The 18,823-nt window shown below is 52.3% G+C and overlaps 1 protein-coding gene across 1 annotated transcript in view; it reads left to right on the top strand.

Annotated features, from left to right (window-relative positions):
• Positions 1-3,426: 3,426 nt before the first annotated feature.
• Positions 3,427-18,823, top strand: part of SAMM50 (SAMM50 sorting and assembly machinery component) — a 34,541-nt gene continuing 19,144 nt past the window's right edge. The window contains exons 1-8 of the mRNA XM_044227003.1: positions 3,427-3,599; positions 8,250-8,360; positions 10,816-10,917; positions 12,979-13,066; positions 14,894-15,000; positions 15,729-15,859; positions 16,285-16,372; positions 18,370-18,498. Coding sequence (XP_044082938.1) covers positions 3,579-3,599; positions 8,250-8,360; positions 10,816-10,917; positions 12,979-13,066; positions 14,894-15,000; positions 15,729-15,859; positions 16,285-16,372; positions 18,370-18,498 — 777 coding nt within the window. The 5' untranslated portion in view covers positions 3,427-3,578. The remainder of the gene's footprint in view (positions 3,600-8,249; positions 8,361-10,815; positions 10,918-12,978; positions 13,067-14,893; positions 15,001-15,728; positions 15,860-16,284; positions 16,373-18,369; positions 18,499-18,823) is intronic.

Raw genomic sequence — 18,823 nt, 5'->3', positions numbered from 1 at the left:
GGATCACATGCAGCTGCTTTTCGTGCTATGTTTTGAACTGTTCCAGCTCCTCACAGTGAGCATGTTTTATGATTGTTTTAAAAACGTGTGATAACAAGGGGTGCCTGGGTGGCTCAGTGGGTTAAAAATGTGTGCTAACACAAAGAGGTCTCCTCTCCCCACCTGTGCCTTACTGCCCCCTAGCCCCGCACCTCTCCCGCTCAGCTGAGGTTTCTGATCAGCACGGAACAACACTCTTTGAGTTCAAGCAAAGTTCAACCTTATCAAGGTTGAGTTCAACCTCATCAAGCAAAACTTCTCCTTCTTTATACGGCACACTTACGCTCTGGTGCACACTCCACAGGAAGAGTCAGGGATGATGACCGTGTGGTCTAGCGAATGCCAGAGAGCAACGGTCTTTATTTGGTGAACAGGTAACAAAACTTGGTTAAGCCGCTGCCTTCGGCTCAGGTCATGATCTCAGGGTCCTGGGATCGAGTCCCGCATCGGGCTCTCTGCTCAGCAGGGAGCCTGCTTCCTCCTCTCTCTCTTCTGCCTCTCTGCCTACTTGTGATCTGTCTCTGTCAAATAAATAAATAAAATCTTTTAAAAAAAAAAAAACTTGGTGCAGAGCGTGAGCCTCGTTTTGTTTTTTAAAAAAACAACAAAACAAATTGTGGGTGTGTATGTGTGTACAGAGGAAAGGTAGAGAACGTATGCCCCAGGACTGACAGTGGTGGTCATTAGGCCATTATCTGTAACTGCAGTCCATTTGTTGTGCTTGTATGTGGTTTTCAAATTTCTGTGGTCAGCGTTTCTTTCATTGGAAAATAACTCACAATAAATGTGACTTTGAAACCGTTTTCCATCATCTCTACATCCTCTCGGGAGCCCTGCTTTGATTTTCCTTTCCTCACAGACAAGTTCCTTCAAATGTTGCCCTCCTCCCCCAGATTTAGGACCCCACCAGCCAAGTGATCTCCTTGACATGCTCTGTCCTGGACGCTGGACCAAGAGCCCCTCCCCCTAGAGTCCCTCTCCTTCCTCTGGGACACCAGGCTGTCCCGAGTGCTGGGCTCGTCCCCAAGGCTCAGCCTTGCCTCCTGTACTCGGAGTTCACAGCTGCTCCTGGGGGTGGTTCACTCTGAGGACCCCCAGTCTCTGGCTCAGGTGAGGGGTGAGCCCGCCCAGCCACCTCCACCAGGCTACTCCTTGGCGTAACCCAGCACCTCAACATAATCCTTCCTGTGTCCAGCTGCCCTGTATCTGTCAACTTCCAAGTCACCTGAGCCAGGACCCAGAGATTCACTGAGTCCCTTCTTCCTGCCTGACCCTGCCCTCTCCAGCTGGCCCCTCCTGCTGTGTCCACTTCCACTTAAGGCCTTTGGAATCTAACCTCTTGTCCCCCCACCCATTCCATGGAGCCCATACCCCATGGTGTCCCAAACTAAGAGGTGAGTGACCTCTGTGGGCATCTGTGGGAAGTCCCAGGGTCCCTTCCTTAGGACCTCTGAGCCTGAGGTTTCATGTTATCAAGGGAGCCAGTGTGGTCACTGAACTGCGTTTCTACTACTCATGGGGCCAGGTCAACACGGTGGAAGCCAAGTTTTCTCAAAAAGCTGGCATCCTTGCAGGTCTACTGGGTGATTTGACCAGTTAGGATAGGCTGGGTTATGCTGCATTGAACAAAGACTCCCCCAGAAGATTTATTTCTCATGCTATTTGCTCATCAGTCTTGGCTGGCCCAGCCTGAAACTGTCCCCCCATCTGGAGGGTCACTGATGGGGAGAAGGAGGGTCACTGATGGGAAGAAAGGAATATGGTGCTTCTAAGGCTGTCATCCAGATATACCTATTTCTTCTGTCTACAACTCGTGGACCAAAGCAAGTCACATGGATAGGGGAAGGGAAATACAACCCTACCTTTTGCCCAGAAAAGGAGCCCCAGAATTACTGGTGAACACCACTGAGGGCCAAAGAGCCTCAAAAGCCAAAACCCAAAGTCTCTTATGACCCAATCAGTTTAGGAAATATGGGGTTCAAGAAAGTAAGCGAGGTATAAGTGCTGCAGGACTTCTCAGAACCTTTATATTTTTAAAAAAGATTTTATTTATTTGTTTGGCAGAGAGAGAGAGAGATCACAGTAGGCAGAGAGGCAGGCAGAGGGAGGGGGGGAAGCAGGCTCCCTGCTAAGCAGAGAGCCCGATGTGGGGCTCGATCCCAGGACCCTGAGATCATGACCTCACCGGAAGGCAGGAAGGCTTAACCCACTGAGCCACCCAGGTGCCCCTTCTCAGAGCCTTTGATATGTTATTATGCATTTTTTTTAATTTTATTTATTTGACAGACAGAGATCACAAGCAGACAGAGAGGCAGGCAGAGAGAAAGGAGAGAAAGCAGGCTCCCCGCTGAGCAGAGAGCCCGACGTGGGGCTCGATCCCAGGACCCTGGGATCATGACCTGAGCCGAAGGCAGCGGCTTAACACACTGAGCCACCCAGGCGCCCCTGTTATTATGCATTTTGACTGTAGAGATGGTGTTTGAGGATGAAGCTGTGACTGTGTTTCTGATATGTCTTCTGTCACCTTGTCACCAGTGCCTGGTACCCAACAGACTCTCAAGTATTTGGCACAGGGGCCTTGTTACAATCTGCAGGTCAACCTCATGGCTTACCTTTGAGAAGAGGCTTACTCAAGAGAATACTGAAGGAGAAAATCAGGAAGATCTAGTTTATTCAGCGTTTACGGTGAGCCAGGCACCTTTCCCCATCGCGTCAAATCCCCAGTAGACCACCATGCTTTAGCAACTGCTGTGTTCGCCTCCAAAATGAAGCCCCGTGGCCTCTTGTTCTCCGCCCCCAGTCCATCCCTCCGACCACCTCGCTAGTCCTCACTGGCCGCAGCTCAACGGAGATGCCACTGATTTCCCCACGGCTCACCGAGGGCCCTGCGATGGGCTGGGCGTTGTCACACACCCTCTTACTCCAATCCCGTGACGTAGTATGACCCTCGCCTTCCCTTTACCAACGAGGGGACCACCCTCGGGGCCTTCCGCAACTATGACGACCCGGCGCTCAGCAGGAGGGTAGCAGGTGTCATCCCGGATCTGGGCTGCCCCTGACACCGGGGGCCTGGACGCTTCGCGGGGGCGTGGAGCCCGCACAGCACCCGCCCGGCCGGGGCGCCAGGAGGGTTCAGGGAGGGCCCCGGGTGAAGCCTTGGCGAACCCACCAACCCTCGGCTCTCTCCCGGGGGCGACAGCGGACGCCGGCTCCCAGCGGGTCCTCACACTGACTCGCGCCCACCGCGCCAGCAGCTGTGCAGGCGTTACTGCACGTTCCGCGTTTGAGCTGCCTCCAGGCAACGGGGCTTCCCGGCGCCCGTGTGAACATCCGGGTCACAGGCCCATAAGGACCAATGAGAGGAAGTATCTCACGATAAGGGGCGGGGCATCATGGCTGCCCCCAGTGCGCCGCGTCCGGGGTCTGGTGGATGTTACGCTGATTGACAGCTCCGTCACCGCGGGCCAGCCCTCTGCCCTCACCAGCGGAGCGGTGGTCACCCCGGGAAGCTCTACGAGGCGGCGGCCGGAGAGGGAGCCATGGGGACAGTGCACGCCAGGGTAAGAGGCCCAGCGACCCGCGGGCCGCGTGACCTCTGGGGCGAACGCCGCGGGGAGACGCTCTTGCGGCTGCGCCCGGGGTTCCCTCGGTAAGGGGGCGCCGAGGGCGGCGGGGCCTGGACGCCTCGTGGTGGAGGCCGCAGAGACGCTGCGAGCGGGTCCCGCAGACCTCGGAGCAGGAGACCGGTTCCCAGAGGAGGGGCGCGACTTGCCCAAGGTCACTCGGCGAGGCGGTGGCTCCGAAAGGACTGGCGAACTTTGCGTGGTGACCCGGGGCGGAGTAACAAGTTTTCCTCTTGGAGAGTTGACTTCTCTGGCCTCCGCCGTTTCGGGCGTCTTCTCTCCTTACGGGTCACCTTCTGCAGTCTCCCGCTCAGCTCCTGCTGGGGTCCTGGTGGACCCCTAGAGCACCCAGTATCCTTTGAAGACCCAGACCCATCTAGGAGCCGTCATTGCTCCTGCTTATGGTGCAGAGACAGAAGCTGTCCCTGCTGTAGTTACCTCTTTTCAAGTGGAGGCAGGAAAAGCCCTTAACCAGTTTGTTGCGAGAGTTAAGACACAGTGGGTGAAAAGTACTTGGGTGCTCGGGGCGTCCCCACTGCTTGCCAAACTGCTCGCCTTTATCTTAATCTTAAGTGAGAGCCAGAGAGTATGTGTGAATATTTGTCTAAGGCCCCGTTCGTTAGAGCCTCGGAATGTTCCAAAACTCAGACCTCCTGAGTCCCAGGCCTCCGCATTACTTTTCCGACTGTTTTCACTTGTCCTGCTCAGGAGTTTTCCATACTTTCCCGTCGCTTCCCAAAGAATTTAGCACAGACCCCTCAGCTTGGTGTGGGCGGCTGGACTTGACTCCCCTTCACAGATCATACATTCAGATGAAACACGGCAGCTCTTCTGACACGGTCCTTGGGCTTGTCCTGCAGCTCCTCATTCACCCACCCCCAGGCCCGTCGTCAGCCGTGACCATAGTCCCATCTCTTAGAGCTCGGTTCGGGTCACTTCCTCCATCAGTCTCCTCCTTATCTGCCCTCGTCTGGACATGCTGATAACTTCCTTGATGTGTTTTCCTCTGGCGCCTGTCTTAGCTCCTTTTAGATTTTTCTCTTGCTGTCTTGTGGTCTAGGTTTCTGGATGTTACAGTAGGACCTGGATCTTACTTGGTTTGCATCCCTTGTAACATCGTCAACAAAGTAAGCATTCATTCATTTATTTCCGTAACATTTACCAGTGGTCTACTAGGCGCCCGGCACGGCTGATAGGGTTACAGGAAAAAAACAACAAAAGTCTTCATTGTTATTGAGCTCTTTTGGTGCTAAAATCGCTGCTTTGATTAATATGTTGGTAAAAAATATTCTTTAATGTGGGGGCGCCTGGGTGGCTCAGTCATTAAGTGGCTGCCTTCAGCTCAGGTCATGATCCCAGGGTCCTGGGATCGAGCCCCACCTCAGGCTCCCTGCTTAGCGGGAAGCCTGCTTCTCCCTCTCCCACTCCCCCTGCTTGTATGCCCTCTCTTGCTGTGTCTCTCTGTGTCAAATAAAAAATAAAATACTTTAAAACAATATTCTTTAATTTGAACTTTACAGCCCACTGGCCAGCATCACTTGAATGCTTTGGTCAGGATTCACAATCAGAAAACATTTTATGTTTGCTATCTAGTACCCTAACGCATATGGGAAACAAAAATTTTGTGAAACAGCATTTACCATGAATATGTTATGCTTTCTTAAATTTCCTATTTGACTTGAGCCTTTATCACTTTAAAGATGCTGTTTATAACTCGCTAAATTGATTGCATGTTCTGTCCCTTCAGTTAGCACATCCTTGCGCAGTACCTGGCACACAGTGTTCAAGAAAACTTGCTGGGGGCGCCTGGGCGGCTCCATCGGTGAAGCGTCTGCCTTCTGCTCAGGTCACGATCCCAGGGTCCTGGGATGGAGCCCTAGTCAGGCTCCCTGCTCAGTGGGGAGTCTGCTACTCCCTCTCCCTCTTCTGCTCCTTTCCGCCTTGTGCACACACACACACACTCTCTCTGTCTCACATCTCAAATAAATAAAATCTTTAAAAAAAAAAAAAAAGAAGAAGAGAAAAGAAAACTTGCCAGCTGGTAAGCTGAGCTGCTGAAAGCACAGAGCTAGATCCAAATATTTATTTTAATTCATTTCACCAAATACTTACCTGTGCCTGCTCTGTTATATTCCAGACGCTGGAGTGTAAGTTTACGAGGGTGAGGAGCTTGTACATGCTTGCCACTTGATAGCTTCTTAATATTTGGTGAATGAATGCATCTCTATTAGTAAGGCCGTTATTTTAGGGCATTAAGCTTTGATGGAACTGTGGAATCATAAAGATATCATCTCTTAAAGTTTGAATTTCTGACTAAAATATACAGGTGGGCATGGCACATCTTTACTGAGCCTTATTTCATGCTTTGAAATTTTAGGAACTGTAATGGAAGTTTTTTTGTGTCGTGGAATGTAAACCTTGTGCCCAGAGAAAGCATATTTGCTAAACATCCAGATCATGTAGAATGAATATGGGCATATCTTCCTAACCGTAGGATACACTCTGCATACAGAATTAGCACAAATTTAATATCCTTTTTTTACACTATGTAAACTTAAACACAGGAAGCGTATTTGTGAAATGGTGCAGATAAAAAGTTACTTTTTTGGTTAATATTTTGAGAGATTATAGTAACGATTCCGTTTTATAATATTACACCACAGAAATGAAAAGGTGATATGAAACAAATGATCTATTCTTTGCCCAGCATTATTTTCCCTATTTACTTACCTAAATATTCCGCTTTAGCCACCACGAGGCCTGGTCTGTCTCGCGCTCTGCTGTCAGCCCAGCGCTGGGGACGTGGCAGGGTGAACTGCCAGTGTCAAGGGCTGTGCCACCGTAGCAGGGGCTGCTTCTGCCTGAAGGAGGAGGGATGGCTCACAGAGACGACGTTTCGGGCAGATCATTTCAGGGAGGAGAGGAAAAGGTCTGCACCGACATGCACATGAGGCTCGGGGGAGTGCTAGAGGTCGAACTTGGGGTCGCAGATGTGGGCCTTAGGGAGAGGTTCCTCATGTGCCCCACTGAGGAATCTGGTTGCATTCTGTACCTCTAGGCACACTCGAGTGCCATCGCAATCTTTTAGAGTGGGAGTGGGAAAGAGGACACGGCAGGTCATTACCTTCCCAGACAACCGGGACGTGGAGGAATATCACGAGTTTGTCGAGTGTATCTGGGGAAAGGGGTAGTGTCCCAGGGTCTCCACTGCCACACATACCGCAGATGCCAAACACGGCCGCACTTGAAAGCACTTATTTGCTGAGAATTGGTGGAGTAAGGAAGCGGCCAGATGTTGGTTAGGACAGTTTTCCCCAAACTTGCATAACTGTACATTTGCCTGGTGCCACCGTAGACCTTCTGAATCCATTTCCAGGAGTATCTGGGAATCCCTGTATTTAAGCAGGCAGGTACGTAACATATAATATCATATGTGTGAGTAATTATAAATCCTGTCACATTGTCATGTCTTCTGGAAGTACTAGACCAGCCACAGCTTAGGGAATCCTTATTCAGAAGTTGCCTTAATGCTTTCGAGAGGAGAGGTCAGTTCAGGTTGTAGAAAGTGACAGCTCTCTGGTACATTTTATGAACATAGGCAGTTCCTTTTATTTATTTATTTTTATTTTTAAAAAAAAAAGATTATTTATTTATTTATTTGACAGAGAGAAATCACAAGTAGGCAGAGAGGCAGGCAGAGAGAGAGAGACAGAGGAGGAAGCAGGCTCCTTGCTGAGCAGAGAGCCCGATGCAGGACTCGATCCCAGGACCCTGAGATCATGACCTGAGCCAAAGGCAGCGGCTTAACCCACTGAGCCACCCAGGCGCCCAGGCAGTTCCTTTTAATGTGTAAATGAGACTTTCAGGGTACAGAGAAATATGGTTTAGAAATTCGACTTGTCAGTGTCATTATTCTAAAATGTATCCAATTTTGATAAAAAAAAATTAGGATACTTTCTAAAACAAAATAATTTTCTTCCTTTCTTCGATGTTTTTTTAAAAAAAGATTTATGTATTTATTTGGAGGGGGGATAGAGAGTGTGTCCACACGTGTGGGCCCGCCTGAGCCGGGGGAGGGACAGAGGGAGAGGGAGAGAGAATGTCAAGCAGCCCCCCGCTGAGAGCAGAGCCTAACACCTGGCTGAATCTCATGACCTGAGCCAAAATCAAGAGTCAGATGCTTCATCAGCTGAGCCACCCCGCTGACCTCTTTGATAAATGTCTTTTTGGCACCTTATTTTGTAACTATTTTTTTTCTTCAGATGGGTCCTAGGTGTACAGGCCCAAATAGCCATAGCCCCAGAGGCCTCCATTCGTGACACAGTCAACATAGGTTCGTTCCTGTCCCTTTCAGTTATGTTTCATCCTTATTTTATTTATTAATAATACACTGGACACCAGGGAGCTCACAGCCAGTTCAGGACTTGTGTATCAACAATGATTAGGTCTGTCCTTTGCTTCCCAGCCTCCACTCCATAGAGGGAAACACGGTACTGAGCTTTCTGGATCACCATCTGAAGACAAAATGCAAAGATTTTTGTTTTTTTTCATAAGTTTTTTAATCTCTGTTTTCTCCCTCCCTTTCAGAGTTTGGAGCCTCTTCCACCTAATGGACCTGATTTTGGCGCATTAGGAGAAGAAGCTGAGTTTGTTGAAGTTGAACCTGAAGCCAAACAGGAGATTCTTGAAAACAAAGATGTGAGTTTCTGCCGAAGGGCTTGATGCAGTTCTTGCTGGAGCCATTCGCTTCCCCAGACTCCCAGGGAGACAGAAGGATTAACCTGTCCCATTGCCTTCATTTAAGAAGACTTGGTATCCAACTACGTTTTAGAAAGGCTGGTGACTTTTTAAAAGTGGCTTCTGGTTTTAGAGTAATTGTTTATTTATTTATTTATTTTAGATTTTATTTATTTGACAGAGAGATGGCAAGTAGGCAGAGAGGTGGGCAAAGGAGAAGGGGGAAGCAGGCCCCCTGCTGAGCAGAGAGCCCGATATGGGGCTCGATCCCAGGACCCTGAGATCATGACCTCACCCAAAGGCAGAGGCTTAACCCACTGAGCCACCCACGCCCCAGAAATCATCTATTTATATGGGAAGTTTAAACAAATGTATTTTTGTATTTATGTTATAAGAAAAGAAGTATTTCAAGGACATACTCAAGTTATAATTAAGTGTATACTGTGTCCAGAAGAAAGAGTGAAACTGTTCCTAAACTTTGTTGCCTTTGAAATTTAAGTCCAGCGGAAAGAAGTATAAGCACATTTTCAGGGACTGTGTAGTTAAGGTCTCCTGCAGTCTTCTGATTACTTTCAGATATGCATTTCCCTAATATTCCCTGTTATCCCTGCTTTATTTTTCTCTGTTACTCATTACTATCCACTAAGCTCCATTGAGACAGGAATTTACATCCTGTTCACTGCTGTGTCCTCAGTGTTTAGAATGATGCCTGGGTGTTAGGTGATCGGTACGTTGTGGAATGAATGAATTAATAAGTAAGTAAGGTTTTATGACAGTGAGGTAAGAGGCTCTGAGCCAGCATTTATCGTGTTTACTGATACGCGCACAAGCTCTCTAGCAAGATGCACAGTTATTAAATTGGGGGTCACAGCTTCGGCCCAAGGCCAGTGCTCTGGGCGAATGCTGGGAAGGCTACACGGGGCCTCTGCGGCCTGCTTGGAATTAGGACCGTTATGGTCCTTGGTCAGGCAGCTACACAATACTTGTACGTCTCAGGCACAGGAAATACAGACCTGGCAGAGGATAAGTTCAGGTAACCAGATTTCTTAAAAGGCAGGAAAATAAATAAAGTCTGGAATTAAGAAGTATTGGTCATTAAACCTAAAAAAAAGAAATCCTTGAATTAACTTTCAGACGTTTGTCTTTAGCCTGGATGCCTGCTCTCTTGTCCCGTATCATACTTAATAATCCGTGTCCTTGCAAAAGAATGAACGTGGAGCACTTTCCTACACCATACACACAACATTAACTCAGAATGCACTAAGGACCTAAATGAGTCCCGAAGCCATTAAAATCCTAGAGTAGGGCACAGGCAGTAATGTCTCTGACGTCGGCTGTAATGGCTCTTTTCTAGATAGGTTCCCTGAAGCAGAGAAACAAAAGCAAACTAAACTCTTGGGACTGCATCAAGATAAAAAGGTTCTGCGCAGCAAAGGAAACAGTCAACAAACCTAAAACCGGACGGGAGAGGATATTTGCAAATGACGTCTCCAATAACGCGTTAGTGTCCAAAATACATAAAGAAATTACACTTAACACGAAGAAAACAAGTAATCCAATTAGAAAATGGGCAGAAGACAGGTATAGACAGTTCTCCGAAGAAGACATGCAGATGGCCGATAGACGTAAGAAAAGATGCTGCACATCACTCATCATTATGTAACTGCAAATCAGAGCCCCAGTGAGCTGTCACCTCACACCTGCCAGAACGGCTCAAATGAACAACACAAGAAACAACAGGTGCTGGTGAGGATGCAGAGAAAGGGGAGCCCTTGTGCACTGTGGGCGGGAGTGCAGGCTGCTGCAGCCACTGTGGGACACGGTGTGGAGGGTCGTCAAAGTTAGAATTGCCCTGTGACCCGGTAGTTCCAAAGAATATGAAAACTGAAATTGGAAAAGATTGCACTGGCGTGTCGCAGCATCATCTGCAGTGGCCAGACTGTGGAAGCCGCCAAGTGTCCGTGGACTGATGAATGGAGGAAGATGTGGTATAGATGTGTAATGAAGCTCCTCAGTCTCGAAAAAGAGCGAAATTGAGCTGTTGGCAGTGACGTGGACGGAGCTGAGAGCGGGGTGCGGAGTGGAATCCGTCAGGGAAAGACAAACACCATACGAGTTCACTCATACGCTGAACTTAAGAAACAAAACACGTGGACAAAGAAAAAAACAAAGAACAGAGAACAAACTGGAGGTCACCACCGGAGAGGCCAGTGGGGGGTGGAGGGAGCAGGGGACAGGGCGGAAGGGCACACTTGTCCTGATGAGCGCGGGGTGAGGTGCAGAGCCGGGGGCTCACTGTGTTGTACCTGAAACTGAGAACACTGTGTTATCTACCCTGGAATTAAACAAAAAATAAAAACAGACCAGCCCTTAAAACCTAAAAAAAAAGTAATCCATGTCCCTTCGTCGCACGTAGGTGGTTGTGCAACACGTTCATTTTGATGGACTTGGAAGAACGAAAGATGATATCATCATATGTGAAATTGGAGACGTTTTTAAGGCGAAAAACCTGATTGAGGCAAGTAGTCTCCCTGCTTGGCACTGTTTGTCGTTCCCTTCTCAACAACCTACAGATCTCCTGTCCCAAAGCCCTGAGCTCCCACCTTGAGCCTCTCTGCACATGACCTTGCCTCCTACCCTGAAGGGAGCCTCAGTGCCCCTGAGCCGAGCCCCCTGCCCCTGCGCGCTGGTGCCTCCCGCAAAGCTAACCTGTGTTTGCTTCCGTCCCTCCCTCCAGCCTCTCTTGCCGCGGAGGCCAGTCCCGCTGTGTGTTCTTCACAAACGCCCAAGCACGGACCCAAGTCGGTTGCTGGCAGAGTCCCTCCCTGCATGCTCTCGTGTTTGGCCATTCTCACTTTAGAGAGAATTGCTAGTTTTTTAAAAAAAAGATTAAAGTAATATATAAGCACAATCTTAAAAAAGCATCTAGCCATCTGGTGTTTGAGAGGGCACTGTCCTGCCAGGTAGGCATGTCCCTCCCCCGTCAGCCTCAGTCTCCCTCCCCGGCGGTCCTCGGGCTGGGACTCCCACGCAGGGTGAGTTGCCCACGTGTAGACACGATAACCCCATTCCCCACATTTTCCTGCATCTTTCGTTTTGGATAGTATATGGAGATCTGTTCACATTAACACGTTTAAAGTTCTCGCCCACCTGTCCGGTGAAATACTCCATGTCCTTGTTTTCACTGGGGCTTTTTCCCCGTGAATGAGTTTGAGCGCCTTTCCCAGGCTTATTAGCTGTGCGAGTATCTTGTGAATTACCTGTTGGTGTCTCCCATTTCCAGATGGATTGTTAGGCTTTTATTAATTTGTAAGAGCTCCTGGCATAGGACAGAAGTGATCTCTGTCACCGACATGGAATGCGTTTCTCTTGTTCTGTTGTCCTTCGAGGTTGTTTACATCTACTCTCTTTCTCAGCATTTTCTCTCCCCCTGATTTCCGCTGATCCCAAGCTCTCCTGGGCCGCCTGCCCCTCTCCCCATGTTCACATTAGGCTGCACCGTCAGCTTCTCTCCCGTGACTGTCCTTACGTGTTGCTTTTCCATGAGGATTGTCGCCCAGAGGCTCTCACCCCCAGCCTTAGCCTCGCTACAGCCTTGCGGGAGGCTCCCTCCATTCCACTTCTCGCCAGGCCTCCGGGTTGAGCTTTGGCCCCGACTGTGCCCCTGCCTCATGGGATCTCTGCGGACATCTCCAGCCCTGTGTGGCTAGAGACAGAACTCACCGTCCCTGACTTCTCTAATGCTACCCACAGGCGCTTAGCCCAGAGCGGAAAGTTGATTCCGCCTCCTCTCTCTCCTGCCCTCCATCCAGTCAGTGACCGTCCTTGGGCTCCACGTGCGACGTGTGTAGTCTGTCCTCCCTTGACACCATGACCCGTGCTCGACAGCTTCCCCCTCAGCTCCTGGGGCTGCTCTCAGCAGCTTCTCCTGCCTCCCTGCACTGCTTTTGCTTTCTCCATGTTCATCCACACCACCGTTGTCTCTGCTGAGGAAATTCCGCCCTGGCTGTCCCGTGCTAGAAACTCCAGAATGACTCCCCTTTTCCTGCCGGACAAGCTGTAAACCATGCATATTAGGAGTCCTGCCCCACTCTGCTCCCTGAGAGCCTTTCCTGCTCTGTCCTGCCTGTCCATCCAGCAGGAAAGGACCCCTGGCATCAGAAGGCACTGCTGTCAATGCCAGAGAGAGAAAAAAACAGCGGAGCATGGGTTAGGAAATGGGAGCAACACAAAAAGGCACAAACGACACGGTGTCTCCTGCACCAGACGCAACACTGTAACGATGGGTCGTCCCCTCTGCGAGGGCTCCTGCTCGGCAGAGAGCATCTTAAGTAGCGTTTTGTTTGTTTCTGTGAAAGATCGTGTTAATGCACCTGCTTCCTGCCCTTGCCCACAGTTTGTGCTTCTGAAGGGGGCTTTGCTGTTGCTTCCTGAGTGCTCGTCTGTCCCTTCACCTTTCCGGGCTCCGTGGGGCTTCTCGGTGACTCAGCAGCAGCGCTGACCCCCCGGCCTGACCAGCCGGCCACCAGCTGCGTTTCTGTCCTAGACGAAGACCTTCTCCCACTGTGCTCTCTCGCAGGTGATGCGGAAATCTCACGAAGCCCGTGAAAAGCTGCTTCGCCTGGGAATATTCAGACAAGTGGATGTTTTGATCGATACGTGTCAAGGTACCCACCATCGCGTGGTGTCTCCCTCTAGCCTTCCTGTCCGTGCTGCGGGTCACAGAAGCTGAACGTGTGGCCAGACGTGGCGCCTGGAGGGTTATGAAGAAGCGTGGAGGTCTTGATAGTTCACTGTCCCGGGGGCTGGTGACTGGATTTTTTCTTTTTCGGGGTCAGGCTGAGGGGGGACAGGTGAACTGTGCAGATTCTATGATCTGAACCGGTGGTTGGTGCACATTCTAGGAGGGCTCCGAGGGAGGGAGCCAGGCTTCACTGGGATAGCCCCGCCCTGCCCAGGTCCCCGCCTGGGTGCCCTCGGGCTCTCGGCAGACGGGCTCCATCTGCACGTGTGCTTTCAGCCGGAGGGCACCGGGCATAAGATTTCTCTTTTCAGTGTTTGCTCGTTTGCTTGTTTGTTGTTTGACTTTGCACAAGTCAGCTGGCCTAGTTGACATGTGCTCGGACTGATGGCACCTGCTGCGGGTGGGCCCTGTGCTGGGGACCGGGGAGGGACTGGCAGCGAGCATGGCATAGGCTGCTTCCCAAGGGGCTTCCGTTCCAGCAGAGCCGGGTCGGGGGCGGTGGGGCGGGACAGCCAACCTTTCCTGCCCCCTCCAAGAGGGCAGTGACGCAGCCGTGCCGGGCAGAGCTCTGGTAAGCGTGTGGGTGTGCAGGATCCCTCGGAAGCCTCGCCAGAACCTGGGGAAGTGATGGGGAAACCGAGGCTTGGTGGTTTAACTTGCCCCAGGCCAGACACGTAAGTGACAGAAGTGGCCTGTCCACGACTCGGGAGCGCTTTTCTGGGAGGCATGTCTTGTTGGCAGCGGAGTGTTTGGGAGCTAGAAGTACAGCTGTGCGTGATTCTGTGGTGCGGGTGCCGGCCGTCATCCATCCGGCAGACCCTCTAGAGCGGACGGCAGCGAGGACGAACTAGCAGATCCCACCGTGATCCCTCCCGAGGCCTCGCTGGGGTTTGTGACTCGGGACAGACATTACCACGTTAATGCAAGATGATCGCAGATGGAAATGTGTGTGTCTGTGGGAGGCTCTGTGGGAACACTCTATACTTCGTGCTCGCGTTTTCTATAAACCTAAAGCTGCTGTAAACAGTAAAGCCTATTAACTAAATTAAAAAAAAAAAATGGTGCCGGGGCTCTGGCCTGGGCTGAGTCTGAGCATCGAGGAGCCGGGGTGGAGACCGCTTCCCACGTGCGGCCGCTGCCCCACCAGGGCTGTGGGGTCGGCCCTGCCTCTCTGGGAGGGGCCCCCCTCCCCCGTCCTTTGCAGAGCTCCCCCGTGCCCTCCAACACCCCGGGGCCCCTGGGGGACGCCGAGGCGGCTGCCGCAGACTCGGGCCCTGGTCATCTGGTAGCTCCTGCTCCCCCGGCTCGCAGAAAGATAGGGGCAGTCACCTCCTAACTGGTGTTGGTGTTTCTTGCTTCTGTTTCAGGGTTCCTAGAGTCCCTCTCGTCCCAGGGATTCTGTGTTTTGGCGGCAGTTGAGTTGCAGCCCCAAGTATTCGCAGGGACTCCCTAGGAGGAGAACAAATGCCCTTGCAGACAGCGGGCGCCTAAAGCACCCCGCTGGCGGCCGCTCCCCGCAGCAGAGGCCGGCTGGTTCGCCCTCTTCTGCCGCGGGAGCTAGAAGCCGCTGTTCACGTGCAGAGGTGTATTGTGATCTTGTGGAAGGAAGTTCTTGGACTTCAGAGTAGAGGGTGTGTTTGTCAGATGAGATGAACCTCCAAGTGGCTTTTTGTCTTTTTTTAGCAGTGGGACCGAAAAGGAAACCGCACACTCCAGCCGTCTTACTGGTCGATGTTTTTTGTGCGCGTAGGTGATGGTGCCCTTCCAAACGGCTTAGACGTTACCTTCGAAGTAACCGAGCTGAGGAGACTGACCGGCAGCTATAACACCATGGTTGGGAACAACGAAGGCAGCATGGTATGATCTGCTTCCTCCTGGCAGGCCTTGCGATAACGAGCTCGTAACACGTGACTGTTGTCAAAACCCACGGTCGTTCGGAGACCTTCTCCCACACCGTCATCTGTGTAGGCTAGCACGTGCTTGCTCACCGACCTCCCCAGAACTGATGAGAGCAGGTTTACTTTTCATTTAATTTAAATTCCCGCGGCCACTGGAATTTAACTCCTCCAGTGTTAGAGGAGTTTTGGGTACACAGAGCGAGTCCCCACTTCCACACATCACCCAGGGCTCGTCACAAGAAGCGTCCCCCGCCCCCAGCTGCCTCCCCTGCTTCACTCCATCCCGACTGTGGTATGTTTCAGATTTGTTTGAAAACAAAGATACCATCAGTGGTTGATTGGGAGTGGTTTGGAGAATGTTTGTATTACGTTTCTTCTTCAGATGCCCTTGAATTCCAAATCTGTTGATTTTCCTGGCTTTGCGGTCAGCAAGCGAGCCTGCCCCACGCCTTGAGGCGCGCGCGCGCGCGCGTGTGTGTGTGTGTGTGTGTGTGTGTGTGTGTGTGTAGGGCAGGATGTCCACTCAGCAAAGGCACGTTTTAGAGAGTAGAGCAGTTACGGAGGGAAAGCCAGACCCGTAGTCTGCGGTTCTGTCCTGGGTTTATGAGGCTCCTTTGCCAGCAAAGTCTTTCTTCACACTTACCCTTCCTACCATGTAAACCGCCGCTGTTTTTCTGTTCCTTCTAGGTGCTTGGCCTCAAACTCCCTAATCTTCTAGGCCGTGCAGAAAAGGTGACTTTTCAGTTTTCGTATGGAACCAAAGAGACTTCGTATGGCCTGTCCTTCTTCAAACCACGGCCTGGAAACTTCGAGAGAAAGTAGGAAGCCAAACAGACCATTGAGTACAGTGGCCTGGTTCTTAGTTGTAGTAGACACATTGGTTGTGAAAAGACACTTGGCTGGAGCAGCTGGCCGTCGTGTGTTGTCACAGCGTGCTGTAGCTTTCCTTGTGACGATGAGCCCCGGAAGTGTATTTCATTTTATTTTTTTTATTTATTTGTCAGAGAGACAGATGGCAGAGAGGCAGGCAGAGGCAGAGAGAGAAGCAGGCTCCCCACTGAGCAGAGAGCCCGATGCGGGGCTCGATCCCAGGACCCTAGGATCACGACCCGAGCCGAAGGCAGTGGCTCAACCCACTGAGCCACTCAGGCGTCCCAGAAGAGTATTTTTAGATCTGTTGATTTAGATGTGTACGAGTTATAATCACTTGCAGCATCTAAAGCTCTGTCCTTTTGTCTCCTAGTTTCTCTGTAAACTTATATAAAGTTACTGGCCAGTTCCCCTGGAGCTCGCTTCGGGAGACAGACAGAGGAGTGTCCGCCGAGTACAGCGTGAGTACCTTCCGTCCTTCCCTTTGTGCCCTTGAGTGTGAACAAGGCAGCTCTTTTGCTGATCGCCTGAGTCAGCAAGCGGGGGCGGGCCCAGGCGGGCAGGCCTGTCTGCGATCTGGAGCCTGGAGCGCGGGCCTTATGGCCGGGGTCACCCTCTGCCCTTCGCCCCGCTGTGGGTTCCTTCCGGGCTGGGCGCCTCTCCACAGGCCGCGTGCAGACTGCCAGGGCCAGAGGGTCGCTCTGCTTCACAGTGGCTGCTCTGCTCCTGGCTCCCTGCAATGCCGTGTGTCTGTCCCTCCTCGTGTGTGCGGAGGTTGATAGTTCTGGTAGCCAGCAAGGTCACTCCGCAGTGGCCGGAAGCTTTCCTCATTGGTTGGCACTTCCGTACGCCCAGCGGGATCTGACGTAATGCAGCGGATGGAATTCCTGCCGTTTGACCGCCGTTTGGCCTTATGGTGACCCCTGCCCTCCCTCCCTTCCTCTCTACACCGTGCGGCCTGCTCCCCTCCTGTTCCGGGCCGTGGTTCATGAGGGGCGACCTGGACACGCCATATAACAATAGTTCCCCAGGCACGGCCTGCGGGCCAGCAGCGTGGCCTCACCCGGGAACTGGTTAGAAATGCAAGTTCCTGGGCCCCGCCTGCCTGCCGAACCAACGTCTTGGGGAGCACAGCGGGCGTGTTCTCTGCGTCCACGCCATGGCACCAGGGGCACGGAGCCCCCAGCACTGGGGGGACGGCTCGGGGATGCGCGTGAGCACTCGCGGTTCCATTTTCGGTTCTCCGTGTGTCCCCCTCCTCTCATCTGCCGGGAGTGGCCCTCAGCGCCTTCCTGCCCCGAGCAGGATGGGGCCCACCCGGCTGGCACTACCCTCCCAGCCCCTTCGCCAGCAGCTTTCCAGAGGCCATTGGCAGTGAGCCCTGGTGTGCGGGCTTCTCCCCATCTTTCTCCCATATGCCCCTTTGATCACTGTTTTCTAAGTCTTTTTCAAAGAGCAGATCTTCGGGGATCTAGAGCTAGCTGGTTTAGCCCCAGGGCATCGCCGAGGTGCGAGCCATCTCTGCTGGAAGAGACCGTGGGAGAGGTTCATGGAGGAGGAGAGAGGGGGATGGGAGCACAGAGGACTGGGAGCTGGTGGCCCTGGGCTTGAAAGATGAGCCCCTGGAGGAAAATGGCACCATCTGGCCCCTGTCCCATCCTTGTGACCAAGAACACTGAGACATGTGTCTCCTCTGGGTGGTCAGTTTCTCCTTAGGGGCCGCCTGTGGGGAGGGAGGCAGTGGTTTAGGCCAGCCGTGCAGCTCTCTCAGGCATTTGGGGGAGTAGCTGGGTCTCGAGTGGCCCTCCGTGCAGAAATGGCAGGCGGGCAAGAAAGACCGCTCCGGTCGGGTGACCTGGCTTCCATGTAGGAGTCCCGTCGTCATCGTACTTCCTGAGGCCACCAGCCAGTGTTCACATTGCGGAGCAACCCTAGTGTGTCTCTGTGATAGGGACCTGAGATGGGCGGGCCTGACTGCGGGGCCAGAGGGTCAGGGCAAGAGGCAGGTGCTGCTTGTCCTGGGGTCACGTGACTCGGGCTTCTGGCTGCAGGAAGGATGCCCTTCACTCGTGAGCACCGTCTTTTCCACCCTCTTCCCCGGGGCCTGATGTGGGTCTCTACTGTCACCCATCCTGAGTTTGGACCGGGGACAGGGTGGCATCGGGCAAACATCAGGTCATAGAGCCGGAAAGCAGCCTGTGGGTTACAGAGCTCTGCACTGGTCACCCGTCTCCTCGCCCGGAGACTGTCGCTTTAAGCTTTCTCCCCTTCTCCTTCCCCACTCTGTTCCCCACCTTCCCTTTCCCTGCTTCCTGCCCACCATAAAAAAAAAAAAAAAAAATGTATCTTGGGCGTTTAATTGGAAAGAGATTTCTGTGCCTCGTTCTGAAGCCTGATTGGGGCCGAGTCCCCGTGGGTACAGCACAGAGAGGCTTATCGTGCCCTCGTGTCCTTGCAGTTTCCCATATGGAAGACCAGCCACACCGTCAAGTGGGAGGGCGTGTGGCGGGAGCTGGGCTGCCTCTCCAGGACGGCGTCCTTCGCTGTCCGGAAGGAAAGCGGACACTCGCTGAAGTCCTCTCTTTCGGTAAGCGTTTGACTACGTAGTTCGATGCGTTGGGAGAACAGCCTTCGCCAGCAGTGGGACGGGCCCAGCAGGGTCACGGGTCGGGTGGCTGCCGGTGACTTTGTGAGTTTCTGGGCACCCGCCCTGTCTTACTCTGTGGAAGCATCGTCAGTGGAGACGGGAAGATGTGCTTGAAGCCGGCAGGGTTCGCTTAGGTCAGGGTCAAGCTCCTTGAGAGGACGGGCCCAGTGACAGGTCGTCAGCTCCCAGCCGGTGACCTTGAATTGTCTGCCGCAGCCTCTTCGTTCCCTCACCCGTGAATGAGGGACCAGGAGCTACCTTCCCA

Source organism: Neovison vison, chromosome 12, assembly GCF_020171115.1.
Source record: "Neovison vison isolate M4711 chromosome 12, ASM_NN_V1, whole genome shotgun sequence".
In the NCBI taxonomy this organism is placed as follows: Eukaryota; Metazoa; Chordata; class Mammalia; order Carnivora; family Mustelidae; genus Neogale; species Neogale vison.
This window is presented reverse-complemented; position numbering and strand designations above follow the sequence as displayed.